This window comes from Danio rerio, chromosome 5, assembly GCF_049306965.1.
Source record: "Danio rerio strain Tuebingen ecotype United States chromosome 5, GRCz12tu, whole genome shotgun sequence".
Lineage (NCBI taxonomy): Eukaryota > Metazoa > Chordata > Actinopteri > Cypriniformes > Danionidae > Danio > Danio rerio.
The window spans coordinates 14,036,568-14,055,605 of NC_133180.1; the positions used below are offsets into that span (position 1 = coordinate 14,036,568).

General features: G+C 36.3%; 3 protein-coding genes across 9 annotated transcripts in view; 2 read left to right on the forward strand and 1 right to left on the reverse strand.

Moving 5' to 3' along the window:
- Window positions 1-4,345, forward strand: part of ydjc (YdjC chitooligosaccharide deacetylase homolog) — a 26,642-nt gene extending 22,297 nt beyond the window's left edge. For 2 of the 3 annotated variants that reach the window (XR_012406059.1, XR_012406062.1), the window contains one exon: window positions 647-4,345. The gene's annotated coding sequence lies outside the window, so the exon portion shown is untranslated. Of the gene's footprint in view, window positions 1-639 lie in introns of all 3 variants that reach the window. The other variant, XR_012406060.1, reaches the window with a different exon arrangement.
- Window positions 1,133-17,508, reverse strand: ube2l3b (ubiquitin-conjugating enzyme E2L 3b). 2 transcript variants are annotated; one of them, XM_005165039.6, is made up of 4 exons: window positions 17,463-17,508; window positions 13,874-13,969; window positions 9,309-9,495; window positions 1,133-2,890 (listed from the first exon to the last, which is right to left on the reverse strand). In XM_005165039.6, the coding sequence occupies exons 1-4, from the start codon at window positions 17,487-17,489 to the stop codon at window positions 2,736-2,738; spliced, it is 465 nt and encodes a 154-aa protein (XP_005165096.1). In that variant the 5' UTR covers window positions 17,490-17,508; the 3' UTR covers window positions 1,133-2,735.
- A 3-nt stretch (window positions 17,509-17,511) lies between these two features.
- The window catches only part of ccl19a.1 (chemokine (C-C motif) ligand 19a, tandem duplicate 1), a 37,587-nt gene continuing 36,060 nt past the window's right edge, over window positions 17,512-19,038 (forward strand). For 2 of the 4 annotated variants that reach the window (XM_073951081.1, XM_073951083.1), the window contains exons 1-2: window positions 17,512-17,648; window positions 18,315-18,378. Coding sequence is in view for 1 of the 4 variants with exons in the window: in XM_073951083.1 (XP_073807184.1) it covers window positions 17,515-17,648; window positions 18,315-18,378 (198 nt within the window). In the remaining 3 variants the exon portion in view is untranslated. Of the gene's footprint in view, window positions 17,663-18,314; window positions 18,379-19,038 lie in introns of all 4 variants that reach the window. The other 2 variants (XM_073951082.1, XM_005165054.3) reach the window with 2 other exon arrangements.

The window sequence follows — 19,038 nt, forward strand, 5'->3', positions numbered from 1 at the left end:
TGCAGATTTTAGCTACCACTCTATACAAAAACCTGAACAAGCTAATTATGGTCTTACTAGGTATACTTGAAACATCCAGGCAGGTGTGTTAAGGCAAGTTGGAGCTAAACCCTGCAGGGGCACCAGCCCTCCAGGACAGAGATTGGTGACCCCTGCTCTATACTGATCAGTAAGCACCGTCTTTTGGATAAGACTTCCAGGATATAAAAAAAAAAAAAAAAGAGTAGGTGTTTAATCCTGGCATCCTGGCCAAATTTGCCCTCTGGCCTCTGTCCATCATGGCCTCGTAACCATCTCTTCATAACATAATTGGTTTCATCAATCAGCTGGTGTGCAGTCTGGCGCAATATGGCAGCTGTCACATCATCTAGGTGGATGCTGCACACTGGTGTTGGATGAAATTCCTTCCCAAAAAATGTGTGAAGCACTTGTAAATGTAAGGAATTAAATTATTATGACAAATTTTTTTTTTGTGCAAAGTAACGTAAAAGTGTGATTTTTATTTACAAGTGCTTCACACATTTTTTGGGAAGGAATGTCATCCAACACCAGTGTGCAGCATTAAATTATTATGACAATTTTTTTTTTTGTGCAAAGTAACGTAAAAGTGTGATTTTTATTTATGTATTTTTAGATTAGGCGTAAGATTGACTAGGATTTTACAGTATGAAAAGATAAACCAATCAGAAATATTCAGTACTCAACATTAGAAATGGATCAAAAAAAGTTTATCAAAATTAACCTAAGACATAAATGGAAAAACAAAAGCAATATATTTAAATCCTGAGTCACTTAAAATAAATAAAAAGCAACTAAACACTTTAATATGTTTATTTTTTAAAAATGTAATGTGAAAGTATGTGTAATTTTTATGTATTTATTTATTTTTAGATAAGGCGTAAGATCAACATTTAAAGTAGGTCATCACTTTTCTTCAAAGTTGTCCTACACTTATTCTTGTCTATTGACAATTTTGAAAAATGTTTTGATCCACATCAAGCGCTGACTACTGTATTACTCATTTACACCCCATTCAATAGTTTAAGGCCAAATACAATGAAAGGTTTTGATCCACTTATGTGCACATGTACGTATTCATCCATCCATCCTATTGAAACTCATTCAAAAACTAGGTCAAAATAGCCTTTATTTGGTGAGTTTGTCACATATTAGGGTTAACATGTTTATAACCTGTGTGTGTTATTCAGGCCATTGACGGCTTAATTCAGAATAAGCTGTAATTGAAGCAACAAGTTTGGGGGTTTAACTAGTAGTCTTCATACAGTTCACTAATGCTAATATATTCAGGTTAAACAAATCGCTAAACTCTCAAGATTGGATTTGATTTCATCACACAAAATCCGTAATGCTCTTTTAAGATATTTGGATCGGTTGACTTCAATAAGAAAAACCTAAAAGTCAATCAAACCCGAGTTTCTCCTGCATTTGGTCTTCCTTTATTTTGGTACACAAAATCTGGAGCGCTTTTTAAATGACCGAAAAGAAAGCCTTTAACGAGAAAATAAAAAACTTTGAGGCATACCGCGAGACTTCACCCATATCCAGAAGCAAATATTACTTGAATATCTTTAACTAGAGAAAGCCCGAATGTCCATTTGCATTAGAAAGAGTGGCGTAAGGAACCATTAAGATGAAATCCGACAGGATAATATACTTCCAAGAGAATGTTCTAGAAAACTGATGGTAAACTACTGCATTTATTCTGTGCTGGGGGAAAAAAAAACGGGAGTAATAATCCTCAGTAGCACACATGTCCGTAATCCTAGGGGCCATTTGTAGGTTTAAACCCAAATAATCAACAATATACAAGAGTTTCCTATGAAACGTGTTAAAAGATGTTTAAAATTAGTGATCATCATGGAAAAATTACGTTCACTCACACAAAGAGCATTGTTTTCATCCTTCCTTTTTTTTCATTTGTGAAACAAAAGTATTTCATAGCAACATCGGCTCTTAAGCCGCCGCTTGTTTCAGACTTTACAGTGGTTTTGCCGATTTGAGGCTTGGTAAAGGGCTGAAAGTAGCCTGTTCCTCAGACATACGGTGCAACCCAACAAGTGCAGTGAAAAGTAAAAAGATATATATGAAATAATCTGTCGCCGTCGCCGAAATCCTCCAGCTGCATGACCTCCTTACACGTCTCCTTTCACTTTGCAGAAATCAAAAAAGTTAATAAAATGCAAGGGAACAACGTAACAATAATAATATACATGATAAATTACAATCCATTCAGATTTAAATGAACTGTCACTTCCAAAAAGTACTTTCCGAAAGTTGTGTGTAATAATAATAATAATAATAATAAACAACGCAATGATTGGATTTCATTACAAAAAAGGGTCAACAGCATGTACAACTGAAACGCCCCTGTACAACTTCCGACTTCCGTGTCTTTTAAGTTATCCTCGAACCAAATTTAGAAAGAAAACAAATTAAAACCAAAATGAACAACATGGTAAGAAAGTTAGTATAAGGGCCTCAAGCTAACAGCAGAATCTGATGGGATGTCCTCAGGGCGTCCTGCTTCAAGACGGAGGCTGCAGCGGCGCTGATCTTCTCCAGCTCGACTACAGTGACACGTGGAAAGGAGAAGGAGGGGAAAAGCTGGAGGAAGGGATAAAGGATGGCGTTTGGGTAGCAGAGCGAAGGGGGAGAGGATCAGAAAAGGAGGAGGAGGAGGAGGGGGTCTGGGGCTACACACTTGTCAGGTATTGTTAGTCCACTGGCCGCTTTTCGCCGTGTTTCTTTGTAAACTCTTCTGCGTTCTTAAAGAATTTTTTACGGTCTTTTGAGTATTCTTCTGCTAGGTCGGCCCTCAGAGGGTGTTCTGGCTGTGGGTCGTTCACCAGGGCGATGAGCGACTGGATTACTGGAGAAGAGAGAGAGAGAGGAAAGAATGTACATTATCACCGGTCACTGCAAAAACATATTAACATTCCAGTGGAGATCGCTGCAGGGGACTACAACGTTCAAGGGTATTGGGACACTTCTGTTTTGTTTTACTTCCTGTGACTATCTTCAGTTTGCATGGTTCCTTTTACAGCATTGATAATGTAACTTAATCAAAATACAGTCAAATAGATTGATTAAATTCACATGGGCGTTAGCGTCAATGCTTCCTATTCACTTTAAATGGGTGATATAAAGCGTTGGCTAACGTGGATCCGTCGGCACTGCGTCAGTGGTGTTACACATTGCAGAAGTTGGGAATTTTTCAACTTTACAAGTGCCAATGAAAGCGTCAGCCAATCAAATCGCTTTATGCAAATACCCCACCTCAGACAGTAGCCAATTGTGGTCTAATTTCATTGGCTGACGGTGCTATGATGATCGTGTTAGCGCCAAGCTTCAGACACGCCCTCTGTCAAGTGTTAAAAGTCCTGTGAAGTGCTTTAAAAAGAGCAGTTTTATTCGATGTTTGACGCAATTTCAACCTTAACACGAAGAGTGGGTGGGATATGGTGTAGCTCCTCCCCTTTTTAAAAACCAGCCAATAGCGTTTTGCTTTATCACAGTTCTGCCAGTGAGATCAAAATGTGAAAGCGCATCAAATGTGAAGCGTCTTGAAGGGGGCAGGGCATTTCAAATACTAAGAGCATTTAATTGGTCAAGATTTGACGAGGAACTGAAAAACATTGATCCATTCAGGCGGAAGTGACAAACTGCAGGCTTTAAATGTTTACAATGTTTCCTCTAGGATTTTTTCCAGCTGTGGCGGCAGGCCTTATACACAGATCTATGGCTTTATTTCACTGACAAATGTCGGGAGTGCATTATTACAAATCGAGATCACATTAATGTAATACGAGCATGTAAATCTCTTTGCTTGAGCCGATTTCCTCTGTTCGTGCACAAAACTTCTTGCACACCCTCAAATATACGCTGCTCAAGTGCAGATTTTCTTGTGCGCTCTCAAATAAACAATGCTGAAGTGTGAGTTAGTGCGTTTATGTAACAAGTATGTCTTCAAGATTTATTAAATTGGCTAGGAATATTTATGAATGTCTCCAGTAGACTTACAGAGTGGCATTATTAATAGGCGTCATGAAGTAAAGTGAAACGGCTGTAAACTCCAGCAAGATAAAGTCATTGTATGCAGAACCACAGAATTTTGTCTAAAAAGAAAAGTATAATTCTGGAAGCTGTGTTCATCTTAACTGAAAGCTACGTTGTTGTTTGCTAGGCTCAAGCATCACACACCTGTCAGCCAGTATGTCACCTTTAAGGGTTAAACAAATAACACAGCTCTACTACGGTTACAGAAAAGTTTGCGCTGTTATAATTCACTTACCTTTTAATACGTTTTGGTTAGATTGTAACCCACTATTTAAAAAAAAAAAAATAATAATGAAAAAACGTAAAAAAAAAATGCTATTTAAAAAAAACAACAACAAATATTTTGAATGAGAAGCTGTAATGTAGGCGTGGCGGGAGGAATTTTTGTGTGGCGCCCGCCATGGAACAACGAATGTAGTGAAAACCATGGATTATATCGGTTTCACATCTTCTTAACGCAAATTGTCACTGTTTCGGAGCGCACTAGCTTATAGATATCCTAAAAAAACAACAATACTGATACTGACATTTAAAAAACTTTATTTTAATATCATGGAACCTTTTAACACTGACAGCCCGAGTGAATGCACAGTAAAAGGCCGATCACACTGAACATGCTTTTCCATGCTGGGAATGCAAGGTGGACCGTACTGCCTTTTTTTTTTTTAAAGTGTGCTGCACTTTTTATGTTGCTAGGCAACCACTAAATCAGTTGCGTGTTGTGCATCAGTGCTGCTGTTGATATTGTTATAATTGTAAAATTTTATAACTTTGTGATATTCACAATTTGTGAAGTCATACAGCTCCAGATAACTCTAAACAGCGAGCACTAGTCTCTGCTCCATCTTTAAAAGTTTCCGGAGTCGTCTTGACAACACTGCTGTTAGCTCAACAGAAACCCCGCCTCTGTTCTCATCAAAAGACATGACTGAAGTAGCGTGGTTGTTCCACAGAGAATTACCTTTTTTTTTCAACTGCAGGCGCACAGAGCACAATGGCAAAAATGCCTTAAATGCTCGCAGCCATTAGAAAACCATTAAAATACGGCGCCTCTCAATGCAGAAAACGTGTTCGCTGTGATCAAGGCCTTAAGCATTCATTTAGTTTTGTCAGGTGTAAAACAAGTTGAAAGGCAAGCATTGTGAGGAGCAGCAAATGCAGACAATTCTTTGATAATACTGTGGCAAAATAAATGTTTGTATTTTAAGACATGACACAGAACAATGTAGTTTAATGTTGTGCTTCTTGTCCTGTGTGAGACCTACTTTATATTGCATCTCAATCAGGCAGTGAAGATGACTGATTTTAAACAAAACAGAACTCAAATGTGGGGAGTTTATAATGGCATGACAGTTCAGCGGAATCTTACACATCGTAATTTGTAATTTTACATGTATAATTTGTAATTCTGAAGAAAAAAAAAATTTCACAAATGAGCTCTGAAATATTAGATAAAATGCAGAAGTTGCCTTTTTTTGTAGTAAATATTCTAGAGACACCATCCATGTGTTTTGGGCAAAAGGTTAAAGGGAAAGTTCACCCCAAAAATGAAAATATGCACACAATTTACTCTTCCTCAAACTTTCTGTTGAGCACACACACAAAACAATAATAATATTTATATATTAAAAAGTGTGGGAAGCCAGTAGACATTGAGATCCATTGAAGGAGAAAAATACAATTTAATTCATTGGTTACAGGTTTCCAACATTCTTCAAAATATCTCCTTTTGCGTTCAACAGAAGAAAGAAACTCAAAAAGGTTTAAAAGAAGTAGAGAGAGAATAAATGATGATGGAATGTTCATTTTTGGGTGAATAATCACTTTGAGACTACAACTTAGGGTTTCTACATTTAAATTTAAGACTTTAAGGACATTTTTAAGACCATTATGAATGAAATTTTAGACTCAAAGGAATTTTTCAAATGGCCCAGAGGGAAAAGATTTTCATTTGCCCATTCAAAAAATATTTATTACCTTAAAAAAAACAATAATACATTAATAATAAAAATATTTAAGATTTAATTTCTTAGCAAAATATTTTAAATATAAAAAAACTACTTGCATCCATAAGATTTAAGAACTACAACACAATATTTCAGTAAATTTAAGACTTTGAGGCCTAAAATTTGGATTTTGACATTTTAAGACCCCACAGAAAGCCTGATAATTACAAGAATGGCCATATCTGTCAGTCTGACTGTTCATACAAGACTGTACCAAATAGAAATTAAGGGTCATATTTACATTCAAAGCTTCTATTGAGATTTTAGACTTAAGCTTTAAATGTCTGTCTTCATATTTTATGAAAAAATTACAACCTTTTTTGTAATATAATAATATAATTTGTAATATATTTGTGTTAAAAAAATCTAGTAATTAAGTTACTAGATTGCTTGAGAAGGTGCACACCGCACTTGGTCCAGCAAGTGGGAGGGAAACCTCAGTGGAAATGTTGTTTTGAAAGTTTAAAAGACTTTTTGCAAAAAGTGACTCAAATATTTAAAGGCATGGGAAAAATTTTCAGATGCTGAAATGGCCATTAAATACAGAAATACTAAGAACTCATAATGTTAGAATGAAATATACATACATTTTGGAAAAGAGAGGGTGCTTTAGTTATATCTGTTTTATTTTAAAGTTATTACATTACAAAATAAACGGACTAAATGACTGCTTCTGTAGTTCTAGTGTTAAAAGTGCTAGTTTATACAGGAAAGAAAATGGAAACATTTGTTGCAAAACATGATACAAAAACTAAACTTCATTTAAAGGGCTGTATATACTAAGTTAAGAGACAGTTCACCCAAAAAAGAAAATTCCCACTATGTATTCTACTAATCAAGTGGTTGCACACCTTTATGAGCTTCTTTCTTCCAATGAACGCAAAAGATAATAAAAAAAGAGCTGAAAACCTGTAACTCGAAAAATAGATACTATGCAAGTTACAAGTTGTACTCAACAGAAGAAAAGGTCAAACAGGATCAGAATAAGGGTGAGTAAATGATGACAATTTTTATTTTTGAGTGAACTATACGTTTAAGTACTGCATGAGTTAAACTTCTAGAAATAAATGGGGTTTTCTGAAGAAATGGGTGACGTCATGAGAATGCAGTAGAACAACCACATATATGTTAAAAGAACTCATCTAACCAAACGATAACAGATAACATCAATATTATACACAAGCAACAATAGCAGTCTACCATTCAACTATGATGGGTTCAGAATGATTTGGGTTTCTGAAAAATCACAAATTTCAAATTACACATTAATGTAAAGCTGAATTTAAGATCATTACACCAGTCTTCAGCGTCATATAATCGTTCAGAATGCATTCAAGTGAGCTGATTTGCTGCTCAACACTTTTCATTATAAAGGTTTAGAATACAAGAGCAGCTTAATATTTTTATGACTCTTGGATATTTATTCATTTGAAAAAGACGTCTTCTATGACATTATAAATATCTGTACTGTCACCAATAATCAATTTAATGCATCCCTGATGAATATAAATTAGTTGATTTATTTTAACTCAAACTATATATATACACATCTCAATTATTCTGTAATGTATACACTTCCTGACAAAAGTCTTGTTCTCAGTTGTAAGACCAACAAATAATGACTTCTAGTTGATCATTTAGAAAAGTGGCAGAAGGTAGATTTTTCTGATGCATCGTCTGTTGAACTGCATCCCAATCATCACAAACACTGCATAAGACCTACTGGAACCCACATGGACCCAAGATTCTCATAGATATCAGTCAAGTTTGGTGAAGGAAAAATCATGGTTTGGGTTTACATTCAGTGAGGAGGTGTGCGAGAGATCTGAAAAGTGAATGGCAACATCAACAGCCTGAGGTAGAGACATTTGTGCTGCCCGTTACATAAACCACAAGAGAGGGCAAATTCTTCAGCATAGCGCTCCTCCTCATACTTCAGCCTCCACATCAAAGTTCCTGAAAGCAAAGAAGGTCAAGGTGCTCCAGGATTGGCCAGCCCAGTCATCAGACATGAATATTTTGAGCATGTATGGGGATAAGATGGAGGAGGCATTGAAGATGAATCCAAAGTCTTGATGAACTCTGGGAGTCCTGCAAGAACGCTTGCTTTTCCATTCCAGATGACTTTATTAATAAGTTATTTGAGTCATTGCAGAGATGTATGGATGCAGTCCTCCAAGCTCATGGGAGTCATACACAATATTAATTCTTTTTCCACTGCATCATGACTTTATATTCTACACTGTACATTATTTCTGTTGAGTGACAAAACTTTTGTCTAAGCAAAGTCAGACCTTACTGTCCTAATTAAATAATTAAAAATCAAGGCATGATCATATTTTATTTTGGTAAAATAAGCGTAATCTAGAGGCCTTTGCCTTTCATATAAGCCAGTGGTTCTCAAACTGTGGTATGTGTACCACTAGTGGTACGCAGGCTTCCTTCTAGTGGTACGCAGGGGAATGAAATATGTACATGCTACACACATTTAAAAATTTATCAAAAATGATGTATATAATATGCCATATATGACATATAGCCTATATTTCCGAGATAAACTGCCACGTTTTTTTAACTGTGCAGAATTTCAGCTGCTTTACTGGGTCTACTATGCTATTGTATTTCAATACTGCTCATTTTGGTGGTACTTGGAGAGACAATTTTTTTCTAAGGTGGTACTTGATGCAAAAAGTTTCAGAACCACTGATATAAGCCACTTCTGATACCAAATGATCATGTAGAAGTTATTATTTGTTGTTTCTAAAACTTGGATAGGTGACAAGACCTTCTCACATTGTGTATATTCTCATTTTTTCAGTTCCAAAAATTTTAGTGAGATAAAAGAGAACTACATAACATACCGTCTCTTAAATTAAAAACGTCTTATTTATATGATGTGTTGGTAGTTTACCACAAAGCAGTCTCTCCAGGATTTTACAGGAATTTGTTTTATTATATTTCTGTCGCAGCCTCCCTCATAACTTACAGCACTAAATTCTTGTGTTTTGCTGTGAAAATACACAAATCTTGTAAACATATTCTTTTTTTATCTTGAGAATCATTGGACTTATCCTGGAGGGACTGAAAAGGCTGTTGCCTACTTTACAAACAGATAGTGGATACAAACATCATCTCAAAGCTATTTATTCATGATTTCTACACAGGGAAATGAGGACAGGACTGAGCTTTAGTAAAGTCTGCCTCGTGTGTTTGTTTCAGGCTTACCTTGGTCAGTTTTGGTGGCTGGTTTCCAGTTCTCTGCACTAATGACAGGCAGGCAGACCTGTCCCTTCTCGTCAATGTTGGGGTGGTAGATCTTCGTTTTGAACGTGATCTTGGGTGGTTTGAAAGGGTATTCTGCAGGGAAGATGATCTCGATCCTGAATGCCCCTTTGTCGTATGGAGGGTTGTCCTGTGAGACAAGAATGTACATGAGGTGATCACAAGTCAGTCTATCCTGTACGCGAATACAAACAAATCAATTATGAGAACATGATACTAGATCAAATCTGACATCATAACATTTCTGGATACTCTATAGGTCCAATGGGGCAAATATTGGGCCAAATATGCCACCCAAAAAACAGGAATTACTGGTAAATCTAGTACTGTTACTTATAATAGGTTACTTTGGTTATTTTATAGCAAAGTAGGATAACCATAAGATATAACTGCTGTCATTTGAATCAACCGCATTAATAAACACATGACAACATTAGGAGTTCATCTTATAATTTTCCTTAAAAATAAAGTATGTAATGATGCAATTTCTTTGTCACGGCTTAGAATGCTATCATATAAATATGTAGCGAGCATATGTAGTGTAAGAAGCCACATCATTCTAGGGCTATGCAATTAATCGAAAATCCGATTTCGATTATGGCTTCTAACGATTATGAAAAACCATTAATCGAAAAACCATTAAACCAATCATAAACGCTTGTTGTATCATATACCAAAAGCGCAAAAGACCACGTGCTTATGTGTGTGTGCAACACACGCACACACATAAGCAAGCGGTCAGCCCTCGGTCTCCTTCGCACACTGAGACGAGCAGAGGAGCGCAGACATCTAAAGTCTTCTTAACATGAGCGCTTTATTGGTCAAATAGGTGTCAAAACGCGGTGGTTAGTGATTATTCATATTAACCCTCATTTGCGTGATAAACAAACGAGTTGAGAATCAAAAGACACGTGAAGGAGAAACCATTAAAGTGACGGTAAAAAAGGCGGCAGCATTTCGCACTATTAATCAAACGACGAGAACATCCCTTACTGCTCTTGACTGAAGGATTTTTGTAGCTAAAGTGTTTTTCTTAGTGTGAAGATGCTTAAATCACAGTTTGTTTAATATTTTTATTCTATTGTATTTATTTCTCTTTCCTTTGCAGGGTGGAAAATAACTATATATATACAGTTGAAGTCAGAATTATTAGTCCTCCAGAATATTAGCAACCCTTTCCCCCCAATTTCTGTTTAATGAAAAGAAGTTTTTTTTTTAAAACTTATTTCTGAACACAATAGTTTTGATATATCATGTGTAATTACTGATTTCTTTTATCTTTGCCATGATGACAGTACATAACATTTTACTAGATGTTTTTTAAAATACAAGCATTCAGATTAAAGTGCAACTCAAAGGCTTAATTAGAGTAATGATACAAGTCATTGTATAACAGTAGTTTCTTCTGCAGACAATCAAAAAATATATTGCTTAAGGGGGCTAATAATATTGACCTTAAAATGGGTTTTAAAATATTTAGGCCTGCTTTTATTCTAGCTAAAATAAAACAAATAAGACTTTCTCCGAAAGAAAAAAAATATTAGAGGAAATACTGTTAATATTCCTTGCTTTGTTTAACATAATTTGGGAAAAAGTTATAAAAAAAAAAAAAAGAATTCTCAGGAGCGCTAATAATTTTGACTTCAACTGATAACCGTTTTGAATAATCGTGATTACAATTATGACCAAAATAATCGTGATTAAGATTTTTTCCAAAATCGAGCAGCCCTACATCATTCCACAGAAGACTTGATCCAAAAACTTGACTCGACCTATAAGGTAACTTGAGTAAAGACATCATATGTGGTATTTGCATGTGCATTCAAGTTTAACTTTAGCATCATTTACTACAAAAGGCTGTAGTTCGCCCAGAAGCTACGCAAACAGCTGTCAGTATCGCAGAATGATTATTTGCAATTTGACTATTGCATGCAATATTTTGCATAGTTTGACAGAACCATGGCTCTGTGTAGTAAACACTGCACCAAGTGAACACACGTGCTGGAGATTCACAGGTGATTGCTGAGCCGGCGGCTTTAAAGAATATTGTAAACGACAACAGCTATGTTTCCATCCAAATATGCGAATAAACTGTGCGCAAAACTGGATTATCGCATAAAAGTTGTGCGAATAAAGCATCATTTCCATCCAACGAGTCAAAGCGAACAAAATAGTCACTTCCTGATTAACTGGCGCAAAATATCAACAGTAAAAACTGCATTTGCTGCAGTAATAGAAGCTGCATCAATCTTTTCTAAATGAATGCACCTCCGAAGACAATTCTGACAAGCAGTGAGCGTGCAGTGGCGTTTGAAGGAGCACAGGCGCTCTTGATTCTGGTGGTCATTAATAATATAATAACATTAATACTGAAATGGTAAGGCATTTTTTAATGACCAAAACAACATTTCAGATGTTTTATTATGTGCTCAGCCTGACGTTTTATCCATTCACACACATTTTAAGCGTCACATGATCTCTTTAAACAAAATCACATGACCTTTTTTAATGCGCATGCTGGAGTTTGTGCAGTAAAAGTGTTTCCATCGAAGTTTATGCGCATCTTTTCTTATCGAATAAAAAGTTTATCCTACCCAGTTAGGCGCATACGTTTTTTATGCGCATTTTCAAAATTTATGCGCATCATGGCGTTTCCATCAACTGTTTTTTATGTGCATTTGCAAAATGCGCATAAAATAGGTGGATGGAAACATAGCTAATGGCATGCTATTTATCATCCAGCCATGGTACAATAAATCACAGTTTACTATAGTAAAAACTAAAGTATACTACAATATTTAATATAGTTTATTATGGTTAATACTACAGTAAGCTGTAGCACAGTGGTTTCCAATCTTTTTTTTTTTGCCTAAGACCGCCTTTTCCCCTGGAAAATATTGTAAGGCCCCCCACCATATTTAATAATAGTATCATTCACTTAAGTTTGCAGTAGGTATGTCCAAAAAAGACAGTTTGTTTATTCCTATATCTAGACATGTTTGTGCACAAAAAATATCCTAATGTAAAATTTAAAAGCAAAACATTAGTAGGCCATTTGTATTGGGTACATATTGGGTTTTGGGATGAGTCGTCTGCAAATGTCTTATTAATTTGGATGGCCTCATGCATTCGTCAGCAAGAACTTATAGTGGCTGGGTCATTTGGTTTGAGCAAATGAAATAAAACCATAGTTCAGGTAACTATCTTGGTGTTTCCAGTATTGCTAGCGCTGTGACCCAAAACGTTTGGAGCTTCCTCCCCTGGGTCCAGTATGCTTGGGTCAGTACCATCATCTGCTGAAGGCGAATCAGTGAGAATGTCTTTTTTTGTGGAGTACGAATTACAAATTTGTTCATTTTTTGGTCAGCAGGGGATAAAATGAACCAAGGCAACATGATCAATCTCCTTATTGTTCACAGCTAAAAATTTAAATATGACTCGACAACCCACAGAGCTTGCTGGGGTCCCTTTGTGGGCCGGGACCCCACTGTTAGGATGAAATCAATATGCTGCATCTGACCCTATTGCTATGTCTTTAATCTAATGCAGGGGTGGCCAGACTTGGTCCTGGAGGGCCGGTGTCTTGCTGAGTTTAGCTTCAACTTCCCTTAACACAGGGGTCACCAATCTCGGTCCTGGAGGGCCGATGTCCCTGCAGGATTTAGCTCCAACTTGCCTCAACACACCTGCCTGGATGTTTCAATTATACCAAGTAAGATCTTGATTAGCTTGTTTAAGTGTGTTTGATTAGGGTTGGAGCTAAATTCCCTCCAGGAACAAGTTTGGTGACCACTGACTTAACACATCTGTCTAGAAGTTTCTAGCATACCTAGAAAGAGCTTGATAAGCTGGTTTAGGTGTATTTAATTGAGGTTAGAAATGTAGCATATGGATAAAATATGCTTACTCTAATATTTTTATAAAATGAATTTGACTTTTGGAAAATAACTTAGTGACCCCACCTCATTATCCTGCGACCCCTCGAGGGGTTCCAACCCCACTATGGAAACAACTGATTTAGAGCATTTAGACCAGGGGTGCTCAATCCTGTTCCTGGAGATCTACCTTCCTGCAGATTTCAGTTGCTACCCATACCAAACACACCTGAACCAATTAATTAGGACCTGAACACCACTTGACAATAACAGGCAGGTGTGTTTGATATGGGTAGCAACTGAAATCTGCAGGAAGGTGGCTCTCCAGGAACAGGGTTGGCCACCCCTGATTTAGACTATGATAAAGAGTCATTTAAATTAAGCATTTTGCTAAAACATTAATACCGTGTTGTCTAAAAGTTCTATATGAATGTAAATGAGCATTGCAATATTTTTATTCTGACCATTTGACGAGAAAGAAAACACTCTAAACAACAATATTTTGCTTTTAAATTTGAAAGAAATGTCATCAGACGATTTTCTTAAAGCTGTGTTTTACGTATTTAGAAAGAAACCATTCCCTGTCTCTAAACATTATACATAGGGGAAGATGAACATATTGTAAATACTTACTGGAACAATAAGGCCTTGCCATGTCAATATGTTTGATTCATCAACTTGAATGTTACGGAAGTTTTTCATCCCAGACTTGCGGATTTCTTCAAGTTCCTGATAAAAACAAACAAAGAAACAGAAGAGTTGTAAAGAAAGATGAATTTGACACTATCTGTGTGTTGTTCACAACTTTTACTTGTGGAATTGAGACTTCAGATTAGGGATGGCTGACATGAAACTGATGTGTCGAGATCCCGAAGCGCAAGTGTTTCGAAACACTGCACCGAAGCATGATCCGAAACACCTAAGTCACGTGATTAAAGCGTTTCTAAACACCTGGTCACGTGACTAAAGCGATTCAAAGCATCGATCGGTTTAGAAGCGTTTCAAGACCTGGCGAATCTGCATCTAACTGCCAGGGTCAGTGACAACTCCTGTTTCATATGGCCTAGCGGACTGTGCGTGTGCACGTTGTTAGAATGCTTCCAGTGACTTTTGGGTTTGAATCCTGACTTGTACAAATACTCCAAAATCATGGTTTTATGCATTTTAATCATGTTTCTGTTCTATGGTGTAGCCTAAATAGGATACAGCTGTGGATACGCCATCAATATAGCATCATTTTTGTAACACTGTAAAACAATAATAAATATTTTTACAGTACTGTGATGGTTGGGTTTGGGAAGACGTAAATGAAATACAATAAATGGGAAATTTAATGAATAATATTAATAATTCTTGATAACTTCTGGCCACAACTGTGTCTGATCTAACAACAACCCTGTTTTAAGACCAAAACAAGACATATTTATTCACAAAGTTTATTCGGATGTCAGACCAATGTTGAAACAAAACGATACAAGAACAAAGCATTACCAACTGGTATTAAAGCATTTCAAAAGCCTGGATTCGAACCTACTAATCCCGCATGGAAGTCAGAAACCTTAACCGCTCAACTAAATCTCTTGAAGGTGAACATTTACAAAGTGGGTTTTAATACCTCTATTTGCTGAAATGTTCTTGCTGAAGCTGTTTCAGTGCAATTTTTAAAAATGACCACTAGGTGTCACCGTAAAGTGGGGTTTCAAAACGTTTCGAAGCTTCGACACATTTGCTTCGACTGTTTCAGTGTTTCATGAAGCATCGATTTGCCCACCACTACTTCAGAGGGTTAATCCATGCTATCCTAAACACTTTATAAAACATTAACCATTCAGCATTTATAAAGTAATTAAGAAAAATTTACCAAAATAAATCTTCTACAGAGATCTATATTACGGTGAAGAGTCCATTCCCAAGAGAAACGTGAGCTAGGTCTTGACCTGAGTCAGAGAAATTCCCCCTTCCTCAGCAGCTTACTGTAAATAACTGACCTGAACTACAAGTGAGTGTGCTTTAATACAACAAACCACACCTTACTTCTCTAAGGCACCACACGGCAGTATATACTCAACTCAAACTACTGCTGCTATTACATGGCCTGGTAATGATCTCTTGAACTCACGTGAACTAATGAATATTTTTAGAACTGTATAATCTGTCAGCTATTTTTGGGATTACCTAAAATAACAGACAACAGCCAAATTAAACACACACACACACACAGAAAATTAAACACACCCACAGAGAAAATTAAACACACACACGCCTGAACGATCCACTATCCAAAATATTGTATACAGGTATTTTGTCTTCATCTACTGTGTTAAACTGCTTTGAGACATACACACAAAGCTATGGCAAGAAATTAAGACACTGTTTGGAAATTCACAGTTTCTCTGGTTTTACAATTTATATTTATGCATTAAATTATATTTTATTTTGTTGTAGAATACAGATGACATTTCTTCACATTTGTTATTCTAATCTGATTTTAAATGAAATTTGTTTTGACATTAGGAAGAAATGTTTTCAGACCTCTACAGAATAAAAATTTTACCTAAACATAACTAGTTTACCAGAGAAAATTCATTTTCAAGAAATCTCTTAATTTTCCATAGCTGTGTGTGTCATATAATTTACATAAATGACATGACTCCTGGGCATTTTCCATGTACAGCAGTCAAATATGATTCATTGATAAATTTAATTCGATAATTTACATTTTTAGTGCAATAATCTCACCTGTCTATGACATTGCTGTAAACTTACTTTCCAGAAATACTCTCACTTACTGTGCGTTTTTTTTTATATATACACTATACGGATATATGTATATACACAGATTTGTTTATATTATACATGGGACGATAACCAAGGTATCAATACCACTAAAATTTTCTGTTATACCATTCCCAAGCTATTTGTAAGGTTTTTTGAGGATTTTTTTATTGTAAAAAAATCTGTGTTTTTGAAACTAATGCAAAAAACAGAGATCAATGATTTATTTTAACTTTTTAGCCTGCCGTGTTTACTGTTCCAACATATTAGGAACGTTTCTTAAAATAAAATAGACTGTGTTCGATAGGGATTTATTTTGTTTGTTTGTTTTACCCAGACATTTGAAAATAAATAAATATTTTAGAGCAGAAATCTTGATACCGTGAAACCGTGGTATTTTTATTTCAGGTTAGCATACTGACAAAAACTTATCTGAAATAATACCATACATATAAGTATAAAAAAGTTTACTGTCCTGTTAAGATCACATATTTCCTTCTAATGCCACAGAGATGACTGACATTTACAACCTCACATCCAATAAGGAAGTAAACTCGTTTATATGATAACTGAGGCAAAGTCAACCAACTTCTCATTTACAACCGAAAACTTCGAATATACGACAGTCCAGTGACTTTAATTACAAAACAGACTGACAAAACACACCTTTGTGCGAAAAACACAAGTAATTCACGTCTTATGAATGAAACTATTTCGACAAGACGGAAGTATATAAAGCGAAAGCTTGTTGTGAAGACACTTACGGTTTCGTTTTTTAATAGGGGCGTTACTGCAGAAAACAACCTGAAACTTAACAGGAATGCCTCAATTAAGTATTTGCTTAAACAGTTGTTTAATTGTATGCTTAAAGTGTGAAGTAGCAGGCGGTTTCAGCTTATTTGACAGATCTAGCCGGTTTGGCTCTTCCGAGTAGTCTCTCACGTCATCACAGCGGCATTAAAATCAGCAATATTCGCTATGAATGACATACACATGCTTAAAATAGCAGCTTAATCTTAAATTATTCTAGTAAAATGATTCAGATTTGTTTGAATCAACCGAATCCGCTGTGACGGAACTCATCGCATTAGACTCCTACACGTTATATTCCTGTCATTTACTCACGGTCAATGAATGAAGAGACAGGTTAAGACACTGAAGCCTACTATTACATGCTATTTGCCCATCTGCCTCCACGATCTCGACCCCAAAAACCTGTTGTTGAGTCCCGCGGCCTCCACCGGCGCTTTCCTCCTTCATGTTTGGAAACGCGGAGCGAGCCGAGTCATCGAGTAAGAGAACCGCCTGTACTAACGCAGATTAAGCTTAAACAAACGTCCGAATCGCCCTTTCGATTAGAGAAACTTCATGTTTAACCATCCATCGCGTCGTCGTGAGCGATTAGTAATTATTTACGATTAAAAAAGTATTAGGTTTGGACGTCTACCTTGTGTAGTCTCCTGCTCGCCGCCATCTTGAATCTTTCAACTTCTACCAGAATGCACCGCGCGGCGCAGCGATGGAATCATGAGCTCGTGCGCGCTTGGGAAACTTCGGATGATCCGGGATCAGATTTACCATTTGCGCACAGCCGACGGAACAAGCAAAACAAGAGCCCCTATAACGATCTCAGGTCAGAACTTGTGGGTACTTTCCATTACAAAACGAAACAAAAATGCCATTTATTGCACTTGTGGATGGAATTAGTTCGCCAATGATGAAGGAAGAGCTAAATTAAATTTATTCAGTCTTTACTATTACTAAACGTACTCCACTCATGAATAAATATTAAATCTGGTGGTTTGAGTAAACTTCAGGTGTTCATTTGCTGTGAAATAGGTTTTAATGTCCTCGTCAAGGAATTGTTTTCCCCATGTTTCTAGTCGAGTACCAGTTCTTAGTGACCACACGATGTCACTCCAGAGTAAGTAATGAATCTCAGTGGTCACTGATTGGGACGAAACCTGTTGAGGTCAAAATGGTTTTATATTCACATTGTAAATAGGGAAGTCATAATAGCAGCCTATGACTATCAAAGTACAACAACAAATAGTGCTGATGTTGTTTGAGGTCATGCATACTTGTGATTTCAGACCCAATATTCAAATTACCATGAAGTTGTCGGTGAACGAATGTGTGAATATAAAACCAACTTTACCTCAATACAAAACCAGTCCTCCAATTAGAACTGCTGTTAGGTTTAAAATGAATCAATTGGAAATGTTATGAGGGATTAGAATCCATTCAGCACAACTATCCCTTTCGATTTAACTGATTCATTATTATATCTAATTTACAGCACCTATTGTCTTCTCACTGCATCTATAACAGTGTGGAGAGAGGGATCCAGTCATTCATATGCAGTTAAATGAACAAAATATCATTTTATTCATGTAAAAGTAACACTTCTATCAAATCAACATAGTTTTGCAATGATACATTCATGTCAGATTTCAAATATGTGTCCTAGTTTCAGGGGCGCTGCTAGAAACGTTGGTCCCTTTTGGATTATTTGAGTTTAGGGTCCCTGGTAGTACTGTTAATATGAGATAAGCAGATCTCTGGGAGCCCTAAAAGCGTGTGCGCCCTTAGAATCTTCCTAATTCTGCCTATTTTATGTCAAGACTATTAGACATCTATTAAAATGTGATAAATCAGCCATTATCTGGGGCATTTGCAGCTTGCTTGAGCATTTCTTTGCTTACTCCATTGGCAGATTATTTAGCTTGTTTGAAGGAAAAACACACTTAATTTTGACATTATTTCATAAAAAAGACAATATTTTTTGCTTGTCTATTAAATGCTTCTTGATTTAAGAGTTTTTATTTATTTGGACTAGAAACAAGACCAAATATTAAAGTAAGTTTGCAGTGAAATTAAAACAAAATGCCATTTTCACCCTCATTAAATACTTAAAAATAAGTAAGAAAAGCACTTTTTGCAGTGTAGACATTATTTTTCTTTTTGGCTTAGTTCCTTTATTATCTGGGGTCGCCACTGCGGTATGAACTGCCAACTTATCC

Coding starts and splice junctions, on each gene's coding strand:
- ube2l3b (XM_005165039.6), bottom strand. CDS start 17,489: ATGGCGGCGAGCAGGAGACTACACAAG. Junction 13,970..17,462: donor CGAGCAGGAGACTACACAAG/GTAGACGTCCAA, acceptor TGTTTTTATCAG/GAACTTGAAGAAATCCGCAA. Junction 2,891..9,308: donor AGCCACCAAAACTGACCAAG/GTAAGCCTGAAA, acceptor TCTCTTCTCCAG/TAATCCAGTCGCTCATCGCC.